This window comes from Microcaecilia unicolor, chromosome 8 (assembly GCF_901765095.1).
Source record: "Microcaecilia unicolor chromosome 8, aMicUni1.1, whole genome shotgun sequence".
NCBI classification, from domain to species: Eukaryota; Metazoa; Chordata; class Amphibia; order Gymnophiona; family Siphonopidae; genus Microcaecilia; species Microcaecilia unicolor.
This window is the reverse complement of record NC_044038.1, coordinates 207,379,546-207,392,310: the sequence shown is the minus strand read 5'-3', so window position 1 is coordinate 207,392,310 and position 12,765 is coordinate 207,379,546. Positions and strand designations below refer to the sequence as shown.

The 12,765-nt window shown below is 41.0% G+C and overlaps 1 protein-coding gene across 1 annotated transcript in view; it reads right to left on the bottom strand.

Annotated features, from left to right (window-relative positions):
• Nucleotides 1–12,765, bottom strand: part of LOC115476883 (piezo-type mechanosensitive ion channel component 2-like) — a 157,690-nt gene that overhangs the window by 120,084 nt on the left and 24,841 nt on the right. Inside the window, exons 7-8 of the mRNA XM_030213456.1 lie at nucleotides 12,312–12,432; nucleotides 8,516–8,634 (exon numbers count right to left, since the gene is read on the bottom strand). Coding sequence (XP_030069316.1) covers nucleotides 8,516–8,634; nucleotides 12,312–12,432 — 240 coding nt within the window. The remainder of the gene's footprint in view (nucleotides 1–8,515; nucleotides 8,635–12,311; nucleotides 12,433–12,765) is intronic.

Here is a 12,765-nt window from a genome sequence, read left to right as displayed (position 1 = left end):
TTTTTTCAGGATTTAAGACTAATTTATGTGAGTGCAGCCAATGGGATAATTTTACCAAACAGTCTTGCAACGGTTTGAAATCCAGTGTGAAAGGAGAAGTAAGATAAAGTAAAAGAATATCATCCACATAATAAAAAGCTCTGTTGTTATGGTCCTGGACTACCATTGCTAATGGACTAAGAAAAATGTTGAAAAGTAACGGAGAAAGAATTGACCCCTGAGGAACACCACAAGTGAGTTGGTGAGAGGTAGATTGTGTAGTGCTATGTACTGAAAAATAGTGATTTGTCAGATAAGATGAGTACAAATTTAGTACAGTGCCTCCTAGAACAATATTGAAGAGCCAAGATAGTAGTAAAAAGTGATCCACGAGATCAAAAACTACAGAAAAATCGAGCAACACAACAAGAACATTCAAAATATAGCTGTGAAAGGGGGAAGTACTACTAATAGGTGATTTTAATATGCCAGATATTGATTGGAGTATCCCTATTGCTCGGTCTTTTAGATGCAGGAAGATCCTGGATTCTATACAGGGGGAAAATATTCCAGCGGTTGGTAATGGAACCCATACGGGTTAGGGTCATACTGGACCTAGTGCTTACTAATGGGGAGAGTGTTTCTGATGTTCTAGTAGGTGATCATCTGGCATCCAGTGATCACCAGATGGTGTGGTTTAATATACAGATAAGTATGGAGAGGGTTCATTCATAACTGAAGGTTCTAGACTTTAAAAAAAAACTAACTTTGTTCAATTCGGGGATCACCTCAAGGAATTGTTGGGAACATCTGGAAGAAGTTGGAAAGCAGTGGGCAAAACCGAAAGGAGCTATTGTAAGGGCAACAAACCTTTTTGTAAGGAAAGTCAATAAAAGTAAGAGGAAAGGAGGCCACTTTTGGTTTCACAAAAGTAGTAGCTGGAAAGGTAAGGAAAAAGAAGTTAGCCTTTATAAAATATAAGAGATCACAGAAAGAGAAAGACAGGCAACAATATCTGGAAAAGCTAAGAGAAGCTGGTAGAGTAGTCAAGAAAGCAAAGATGCAAATGGAAGAAAAATAAAGCAGCCAATACAGTAAAATGGGGGAACAAGATATTTTTTTTAGATACGTTAGTGATAGGAGGAAGTGCAAAAGTGGCATCGTGAGACTCAAAGGTGAAGGGGAGGAATATGTAGAAGCTGATAAAGATAAGGCGGAATTGGTTAACATATATTTCTGTTCTGTCTTCACAGTTGAAGGGCCAGGAGCAGGACCGCAGAAGATAAACAAAAATAGGAATGGAGGGGTGGTAGTCCCTGAACAATTTTCAGAGGGCAGAAGTAAGGAAGAGGTTAGGAACTACAGGCTGGTAAGTCTAATTTTCGTGGTAAATAAATTAATAGAAATGCTTTTAAAACAGAGAATAGTAAAGTTTTGGTCTCCAACAGATCCAACAGGATCCGAGGTAGCATGCTTTCACTACAGGTAGCACAGGGTAGTGGTAAATGGAGCTCATTCTGAAGAAAAGGATGCTACCAGTGGTGTGCCAGAAGGTTCCATTTTTGTAAGTGATATTGCTTAAGAACTGTCTGGTAAGGTTTGCCTCTTTGCGGATGATGGCAAAGTGAAATGGAGGGAAGCAACAACACAAACAAGATGTGAAGCAAAACAGTGAAGTAGGCCACAGAAGGGACAACAGAGCCAAACAATGGAGGGAAGCTGTCTTTTATAAGGAGCCCAACACGGACTGTGTTTCGGCACATGCTTGCATCAGGGGTTTAAAACAATATCAAAAACAATAACAATAAATAAATGATGAAAAAATGAATTTGAAACCATAAGAAGATAAAACATAGAGTAACTAGCATGCCAACAACATGAGCAACATCTAAATAAATAATAAACACCAGTTATGAGTACTCCACAAGGTGAAAACATAGTGACTCTTTCCAGTCAATATGAAAAATAACACTGTGTATCAGATACAGAAGAAAATGCAATGAAATACTGAAAATTACAAAATGTTAAGTTGATAACACAGCACAACATACAAATAGCTATAATTAGATATATCATGCTTTACAGTTATTTGTATGTTGTCTGCAGTTATTTATATGACATACATATTGTCAGCATGCCAATTATTATATGTTTTATCTTCTTATGGATTCAAATTCATTTTTTATTAGTATTATTTTTGAAATTGTTTTAGATCCCTGATGCAAGCATCTGTCAAAACATGGGCTGTGTCAGGTCCATTAATAAATACAGCTTCCCTCCTTTGTTTGACTCTTTTGCCCCTTCTTTGTGGATGATACCAAAATCTGCAAAAGGGTGGATACCCCTGATGGTGTGGATAACATGAGGAAGGGCTTAGCGAAGCAAGAGAAATAGTCTAGAATTTAGCAGCTAAGATTTAATGCTAAGAAATGCAAAAAAAAAACCAAAAAACAAAGGGAACGGTACAGTTTGGGGGGTGAAGAACTTTTATGCATGAAAGAGGAGCTTGACTTGGGTGTGGTCATATGTGACAATCTTAAGGTGGCCAAACAGGTAGAGAAGGTGACGATAAAAGTTAGAAGGATGCATGGGTGTGTAGGAAGAGGAATGGCCAGTAGGAAAAAGGAGGTAATGGTTCCCCTATATAAGACTATGGTGAGACCTCAATTAGAATATTGTGTACAATTTTGGAGATTGCACCATCATAAAGATATAAACAGGATGGAGTCGGTCCAGAGGGTGGCTACTAAAATGGTCTGTGGTCTTCTTCATAAAGTGTACAGGGACAGACTTAAAGATCTCAATATGTCTACTTTGGAAGAAAGGCGGAAAAGGGGAGATATGATAGAGACATTGAAATATCTACATGGCATAAATGCACATAAGGTAAGTCTCTTTTGATTGACGAAGGAGCATAGGATGACGATGAAAGGGGATAGACTCAGAAGTAACCTGAGGAAATGCTTCTTCATGGAAAGGGTGCTGAATTCATAGAACGGCCTCCCAGTGGAAGTGGTGGAGAAGAAAACAGTATTGAATTCAAGAGAGCTTGAGACAAGTACATAGGATCTCTAAGGGAGTCACAGGGAGAGTAAATGGCGTGGATGGGCAGTCTGGACAGGCCATATGGTCTTTAGCTGCCTACATTTTTCTCTCTTTTTTGTTTCTATGTAAAATGGGTTTAGCACACCTTAAATTTAAGGTATGCTAAAGGACCAAATATTCATCCCTAACAGGACCTTAACTATTGATTAAGGAAAAAAGCTCTTACAGTACAGGTAGGTTGCCAGCTGACTCCAGATTCCTCTGGCAGGGCTGATCCAGGGCTCACCCCATTGCATGCAGGGACTTGTAGTCATCCTTCTTTTAGGGAATACAACTTGGGAATCAGAACAACAAATCTCTTGTGAAGAGCAAAGAAACTACAAGCCCCAGAAGGCAGTGCAGCACCAGAGAGGTTCAGAACCAAGGAACTACAAAGCCCAGAAGGCAGGGCAACGTCAGAGAAACCAGGAACTAAGAAACTACAAGGTCCAGAAGGCAGTGCAGCAACAGCAGAGGGATCAGGTGAAGGGAGAAGATTCTATGCAAGAGAGGGAGGAGCCGGGGTGCGATTGGGAGATGGAATCAGATGGGGGAAGGGAGGAGCCCCTAGACCGAGAGGAAGGGGAGGAGAGAATGGAACAGGAGGAGGTGGAAGGAGGGGAGAATGAGGAGGAAATGGAAGTGCTGGTGGAGGGCTCTTAAAGTGAGTTATGAACTGAACTGGAGAGAGTGAATGAAGCCTTGGTGAATTGACCCGGTGGGTGGATGTCAGGTGGTTTTGTGCTGACAAACGAGGGAGGTGGGTCATTAGGTCTAAGAGTGAGAAAGTGACTTAGACCATATTGCCATTGAATTGAACTGTTTAATTTCATTTCTAAGATGAACGGTGTTGGAGAGCAGTGCTAAACTGAACTGTGTTTGAAAGCAGTGCTAAACTGAATTGATTAGGAAAACATTGCTAACTGAACTGAATTGTGAGCAGTGCTCATTAGCTGTGTGAAAGAGCAGTACCACTATGTACTGGATTAGAAGCAGTGCTGGAGAAAACCATATCCTTTGACTAAGGCAAGGTTGTGTCTAACTCTTGAACCAGATGGAGTAATAATGGGGTCAATATTCAGTGGAAAATAACAGGGTAGGAGAGGTTCTCACCTGGTTCCCTCCCACTGACCAGGTGATTCCCAAATTTTCAGCAGCACATAACTGGAGAGTGCTTTCTTAAAATCCAGGGAGACCCACATGGCACTATCAGGTTAATGCTGGGGTGGTCCAGGACAGAGTCAGTACAGAGCCAGAAGTTACCCAGACATAGGGTTACCATATGTCCGGATTTACCCGGACATGTCCTCTTTTTGAGGACATGTCCGGGCAACTGGGCGGGTTTTGCCAATCTGCCTGTTTGTCTGGATTCCTGGACAAACGGGCAGGCTGGTGGGTGGGCCATCCTATAGTTTTTCCAGAAATCCGGACAAACGGGCAGATTGCTAGCCTCCCCTCTCCTTACTTACTACTGCCCTGGTGGTCTAGTGACCTCTTCTGCCTTCGGGGCAGGAAAGAGCCCCCTCTTTCCTGCCCGGAGCACTGCCCTGCATGCATCCTTCCTGTTGCTGATCTCGGCACCGATTCAAAATGGCCGCTGAGAGTTGAAGTGACCTCGTGAGACTTCAACTCTTGGTGGCCATTTTGAATCGGTGCCGAGATCAGCAACAGGAAGGATGCATGCAGGGCAGCGCTTCGCGCAGGAAAGAGGGGGCTCTTTCCTGCCCCGAAGAGGTCACTAGACCACCAGGGCAGTAGTAAGGTAAGGGGAGGGGGTGATGAGGAGGGGGAGTGACGGGGTGTGTGACAGGGGGGAGGGGAAATGTTACAGGGGTGGATTGAGGGCGTGAAAGGGGGTGGGGTGGGGTATGAAAGGGGGCAGGCTGGGTATAAAGTGGGCATGTCTGGGTGTGTGGTGGGGCGGGGCATGTGTTCTCCTTTTGGGGGGACAAAATATGGTAATCCTACCCTGACAGCACTGATATTCAGTAGCAATACCCAAATAACTATCTGGTTAATTTAGTACAGTAGAAAGGCTGCCCTAAGTTAAACATTGAATATCAGCAGTACATAGATATCTAACTGCAGGCCACCGAGTGTCCAGGTAGGTGACAGCATTAAATATTCAAGCAAAGCCCAGTCAGCAGTAGTCGATGTTTAAAAAAGTACTGAACACCGCCAGCTAAATAGTACCCAATGGGATTCCCATATAGGCCTTCAGGGATTATCAACCAGTCCGGTATACAGGTTACAGGTTTCAATTTATATATCGCTAGTACTGGATTGCTTCAAAGTGGTTTACAGTAAGATTAAGAATATCACATCCTCATTAACAATAAAGTCTAAACTAACTAGAGATCATTTTAAAAACAGCAGTTTCTATAACATATTGTAAATTTAGTACCAATGACAATAACAGTTAACAGAAAGGTCAATGTACTCTGACTATATATATATACATATATGTATATTCGTATGAAGTATGCATGCAATGTTATAAAATCAATAAAAAACTGATTGAACTAAAAAAAAAAACCCAGCAGTTTCTAAAATGTACATACTCTAAATTATCTAAAAAAAACCAAGAAGAATATGACCGCCAAATTCTGGGGGCTTGATAGGCAAGAAGTATAGCACACATCCTAAACCTCTTAACACCTTTAGCTGAAGGAGATATAAAAGGAGAACAATTTAAAGTTATTCAGCTTCTAGAAGAGCCTGGGAATTCAAAGTGATATGGCAAGAAAACAGGACAATTACCATGAAGAACATAATACATAAGAAAATTTAAATAAAATCCTAGCTTCGATAGGTAACCAGTGAAGATCCACATAAAATTTAGAAATTCTGTCATATTTATATAAAGAATAAATCAGACTGCAGTTTTCTGAATTGTCTGTAAATATTGACATTATGCCTAGAAGTCCCCAAGAAAATCAATTTACAATAATCCAATTTTGATAAAAGTAACGCTTGAACAAGTAACTTAAACTGTTCAAATTCAACAAATTTTTGAATTCTTCTTGGTTTCCTCATAAGGAAGAAAGAACTCTGGACCATGGAATTAACTTGTGGGTCTATTGATAAAGATTGATCTAAAAGAATTCCCAATATTTTGACAACAAGAGAAAAAGAGATTTAACTTGGTCTACAATAATATGATTGATTAATGGATCAGGATTATTATCCAAAAGCAAAAGTTTTGTCTTCTCGGAGTTTAATTTGAGCTTGTAATTTAACATCCAAGTACCAATCACAGACATGTAACAATGGATAGATGTGGATATGCAATCCAGTGAGTCTAAGATTGGAATAAGGATGGTAATATCATCCACATAACTGTGAACAAAAAATCCTTTATCTACCAACACCGCTCCTAATGTATGTAAAAATACATTTATTTATTTATGACATTTATATCCCGCATTATCCCAAACAAATTTGAGTTCAATGTGGCTTACAATAAACAGTATAGGATACATAACACAGAATAATGCATAAGAAAGTAATTTGTTGTAAGAATCCAATTTTGCAATACAGTGTCATAAACATACTGGGATAGCTATGGATGTTTAACATTTAGAAAATCTATTATGAATGAGAAATTGTACATGAAGTCAAGAGAAAGTTAATGGTAAATAGAGTAATAACCAATTCAGGTAATAATTAGTTGTCTGAGACCGTGCCATAGCGAGGGTGCCTGACACCCGGGGCGGGTCGCCGCTGCGCACCCCCCCCCCCCCCAGGTGCAGGGCACGGCGCCCCCCCCCTCCGGAGCACCCCCCCTCCGGAGCGCCCCCCCCAAAACGCACCCTACCTTTCAGCGGGGGGCAGGCGGGAGAGCCGATCTGCCCCCAGTGCACGTCACTGGGAGCTGCATCGGCTCTGCTGCTTCCCTGCTTTCTCTGCCCCGGAAGAGGAAGTAACCTGTTCTGGGGCAGAAAGAGCAGGGAACCAGCGAGCTGACACCCCCCCCCCCCCCCCAGCGCGTGCACCCAGGGCGGACCGCCCCACCGCCCCCCCCCTTCCTACGCCACTGGTCTGAGACATGGTTGTTCTTTGTGAGGGTTTGTTTGAATAGGAATGATTTGAGGATTTTGTGAAATCTAGTATATTCCTGTATATTTCTTATTTTAGATGGTACGGAGTTCCACCATTTGGTTCCTAGGTAAGTGAAGTCTGCAGAGTGGACAGTTTTGTAGATCACTTTTTTGCAATTTGGGAAGTGTAGTCTGAGATAGTTTCTTGCCTCGTATTTAGTGTTTCTTTGAGGTAAGTAGGAAGAGGATAAACCCTGAGGAACCCCGCAGAATATTCAGGATAACCACAATGATTATGCAGGAGGTATATCTTCATACACTTCCTCCATGGTCTGCAAATCACTTTCATGAATATTCATTGTGCATAGCCTGAAAACTTGACTGGCTGGGAGGCCCCTGAAATGACAGAATAGAGTCAGGTAATAGGAAAAGCAGGTTTATGACTGTTTTCCTGGATAAATTGACCTCCCTGTAAATTGCCCTCTCTCAAGGGCATAGTTATCAATGTGGGCTGCCATTAACATGTGTAACCAAAAACAGTTTGACAGATTCTTCAGTGAAATATTTATCAGTAATGGGAATATTTCATTTTTTAATGTATTTCATCCATTTGTATAATGTTTTCATTTTCCCAGGCAAAACTCATTTGTCTGAAATGATATACAAACAATATAAAATAATCATACAATAATTATATAAAGTAAATTAAGCCATCCAGGAATGAGCCAACCGGAGCCATTCATACCCACCATTCCATTCCATTCCCGGTTTTTATGTCTCACATATTTCCAGCAGGAATCAAAACGAATTACACTATCCACCCGATATTTAGCGCTATTTAACTGGTCAGAACAGATGCTGACCAGTTAAATAGCGCTTAACCAGCTATCTACTGATATTCAGCAGGGGATAACCGGCTGTCCTCCGCTGAATATCCATGGTTAGCAGCTGGCAGATAACCGGTTATGTCATGCGATATAACTAGCTATCCAGCTATCATATTTGGTCTCATCAAACCCTGGTATATCTTTGGCTGGTTTAAAGATAACCAGCTATGTCCAAATATCGAACTAGCCAGTTATCTTCAAATAGGCCCAAAAAAACATGGACATTTGATGCCGGTCACTGGAAACGGCCTGGCATTGAATATCTGGGTTCAGCACGGACTGCGGGAGACAGCTCGGTTATCTCCCACAGTCTGAATATCGGGGCCTAAGAATTCAATTACACCATCTGATAGTGCAGACTGATCTTAAACCCTCCACCATCACCAGAAAACTCCCCATTAGAAAGGAGGGAAAAGCCTAATTTTCAACCTGTTTGTAAATATATACATATTTTAAAAAATTCCTCTGCCTAATTTCTGCAGGGACCAAATGGTACAATACACAGCCAACTGCCTTGATCCTTACCATCATGACAATCAAAGCACAGACGTAGCTCTGTCTCATAATGAACTGGCCCAAGAATGCCAGACCTCCTGGCTTGTCCTCATCTGCATCCTCAGTTATTCCCTGAAGCTCACTTTTTCCTATGAAAGAAGCAGAATTATTGTGTAGAGTTGAGATGAAAGACGTGAAACAGAAGGACGTCCAATCAGTTAACCTTAACATGTTCTGGTGATACGGCACACTCCTAACCATATCACACTCCTTTGCAGGATCTTTAAATATGAATATCAACAATTAACTGCAAATAATGTCTTTGAGATGTTGAAAGACTCTAATACTTTTTTTTTCTTTGTTTATCCTTTTTTAATATTTTTTCCTTTTACCTTTTTCTTATTGTTTTTTTTGTTTGTTTTTTACTTCAGAGGAAAAGGTCTCAAAATTGCCCCAGTGCCAGGACGAACTACGTTATCAGTTTCTGAGATTCAAACTCAGAAGACCAAAGGATTTACAGTCCCCTCAGTGAAGATCCCGCCCCACGTTTGCAAGAGTTGATAAAGGAACTGGTAAAGACAGGGGTAGATGAAGGATTCCCTACTTTAAAGGAATTTAAGTTTTTAACAGCAAACTACCCTATTGCACCAGTTCTATATATTTTACCCAAGATACACAAGAGTTTAGTGAGTCCACCTGGGTGACCAATTTTATCTTCAAAAGGATCGGTTTTGGAACCTTTATGTATTTTTGTTGACCACTTTTTGAAACCCTTAGTTCCCCAGACTTGGTCCTATTTACGCGATACAAAACACTTCCTGAATATGATAAAAGACATAGAGCTTCCCCGAGATTCAGAAGTGGTGTTAATAACTCTTGACATTAAATTATTGTATAAGTCCATCTCACAGGATCAAGCATTAAGCGTGATTCATGATGCACTTGAAAGTAGACCCAAACCTGAGGATGTCCTCACAGATTTTTTGATGAATCTCACTAAAATTGCCATGCAAGAAAATTACTTCCAATTCCAGGGTCATTTTTTCCTTCGGTTGAAAGGGGATGGCATGGGGGTCTGTTTTGCACCCTTGATTGCCAATCTTTTTATGGCACATTTTGAGGACCAATGGCTCAAGAAGTCTCCCTATTGGAAATTTATCTTATTCTAGAAAAGGTTCATCAACGACGTATTTATGCTTTGGACTGGTCAGGCAGGGACCTTGTTGGACTTCATAAACTGGTTGAACCAGTGTAATCCAGCAATTCAGTTTACCAGCAACCATTCAGATTCAAACCTACAATTTTTGGATGTGGATATTTTGCTCATGGATCGGAGATTCAATACTTGTGTTTATAAGAAAAGCACGGATAGGAACACCATGCTACAGTATGGTAGCTGCCATCCTAGGTCTCTCAAGAACAGCCTACCATACTCTCAATTTTTTCGGTTCTATAAGATCTGTGACAATGATATGACATTTAAACATCAGGCTAAGATATTTGGCTCTTCTTTACTTGAAAGAGGCTATCCCTCAAGGATAGTGAAAAATGCCCACCGGAGAGCTAAGTACAATGGTAGGAACCTGTTATTATCGCATGAAAGAGGCCCGAGTGATAAGGATATTGATGTAGTGGATACCTTTGTATTAAGGTATTCGAAGGGAGGGGAAGAGGTGGCCAAGATACTAAAACGCAACTGGGATATCATGCAAACGCACAAACTGTTTAATCATCATCGTTTGCGCATAGCTTTCTCCAGGGGTCGGAATCTAAAAGAGTTTCCGAGCCCAGCTGTTTTGCCTGTCAGAAGAAATCAGCAGGGTTTAAGTGGTGGACACAGCAAATGCGGCAAATGTGCGATGTGTGCCATCATGTTGGAATACACAGAATTCACGAACCCTGTAGATCAGAAGAAATATGTATTGAGGTCATATACCAACTGTCAATCTACTCATGTGGTCTTTGCATTGAGGTGTCCATGTAATAAACTGTATGTAGGAAAAACAAAGAGGAAATTACAGGTTCAGTTAGTGGAGCAGAAATTATACATATTTACTAACAAATTTGGAGCGCCTTTAGTTTCCCATTGTAAAGAAACCCACCACTTATTTGATGATCTCCGGTGTTTTGTGATACAGGAGGTTACATTATCAACACGAGGAGGCGACCATAATCGCCTGCTTAGACAATGCGAGCAGCGCTGGATACATCGTTTACAATCTTTAGAACCGCTTGGGTTAAATACCTCATTGGAATGGACTGCATTTCTATAAAGTAATAAAGTGTCAAAGCAACCAAACCCAGGCAAGGGTGACATATGCAGGATGCAGTTTGTCCTTATAGGCTCGCCGTACCATGTTGGAACACAGCTGATTGCACACACGTTCAGAGTGCCCTATTTAAATAAGGGCACCATTTTAAGTTTGGGCTGTGGGTCCTGGTGTGGAAGCACGGAACGAGACTGTGATTAAGAACTTAGCAGCAGTTGTATGTTGAAAGACTTTTAACAAGGCTTTCTACTCGATTTTCAGAGCATCTGGACTCCTCTGACAAAGCTGGTGGGCAAAACAGGTCCCTGTTGGGAGTTGGGAGTCACACGATTAGGCATTTGACAGCAATAATAGCTAAGTGATTTGATTAAATATATTTTTGGCATGAAGAATTTTGAATCACGTTGAATTTTTACCACGTTGAATGATTAGGTGTATTTTTTTTAAAAGCCACATAAAAACATGTATTTGTAAATGGAGGTTTTTTTGGTCTGTGATGAGCTGAGCCTGGAGTGTATCTTGAGACACATTGATGACGTAGTTTGTCCTGGCACTGGGGCAATTTTGAGACCTTTTCCTCCGAAGTAAAAAAACAAAAAAAAACAATAAGAAAAAGGTAAAAGGAAAAAATATTTAAAAAGAGTCTTTCAACATCTAAATGTCATTATTTGCAGTCAATTGTTGATATTCATATGGTACACTCAACATGTAAAACTCTAGAATTAATTTCCAGAGAATGTGGTAAAAGCAGTTAGCTTAGCAGGGTTTAAAAAGGGTTTGGACAAGTTCCTAAAAGAAAAGTCCATAAGCCATTATTAAGATGGCACCATACTCAGAGCACTATACACAGAATAGCGTTCAGCGCTCATTTTTTGGCACCCAAATTTGGGCACCATTTACAGAATCTAGTCGTTAGTGCCCACTTTTAATTTTAATCTGAGATCTCCTGTCAGACACACGTCTATGACAGTCTGTGATGGGAAAATTACTTCACTGTGACATTCTTTATTTAGCTGCGAGGGTGTGTGCCATCACACTGAAGGAAAACAGTAGCCCGTGTTTAATGGGGATGGACCTCAGGCGACACTCTTTCGGGAGCAGCATCTCCCCCTTCCTTCCTCTACCCCATTCTGGAGTTTACCTTCTTTTCTTCAGATTCCAAAAGCTGGCATGTCAGGGGGACCAGTGCACTATGAATGCTGGCTCCTCCCATGACCAAATGGCTTGGATTTGGTCATTTCTGAGATGGGCGTCCTCGGTTTCCATTATCGCCGAAAATCAGAAACAACCAAGTCTAAGAACGACGATCTCTACGGACGACCTAAATGTCAAGATTTGGGCGTCCCCAACCGTATTATCGAAATGAAAGATGGACGCCCATCTTGTTTCGATAATTCGGGTTTTCCCGCCCCTTCGCAAGGACGTTCTGCGAGGACGTCCTCAGGAAAACTTGGGCGCCCCTTTAAATTATGCCCCTCCACAGTTCCCAGGCATAGTATGGATCATGTATCACATAGTAGGGCCTGGTTTTGATTTACCTAGTTCCCAAAACCCACCTGATGCAGGTGAATCTGTGGCACTGTCCTCCGTATCACGATACGCTGGCACTGAAAAGTCACTTCCGTGTTCACACTGCAAGAGGGGCAATTCCTGTAGTCTGTTTGAGAAATACATGGGCTACAACAGAAGAAGGACATTCTTAACAGCTGTATTGGACTCTTACCATCATTTGGATTTTAATATTCAGATGTGTACGACTTGATTAATATAATCTTTGTGTCTTGCTTTTTATCATGTGCCTTTGAATTCACAAGTGTTGAGAGTTTGTGCTTCTTTGAATGATATTAGTTATTAGTATGTATCCACTGAAAATTGATAATCTTGTCTTTACTATATATGTTAAATTTTACTTTGAGAAATAATTTATTTTATGGCTTAGTCATTATTCATTTTTAAGAAATGTATGTTTTATGTTTCGCCACAGTTTTTAACCCCTGATGCAGCCTCTAG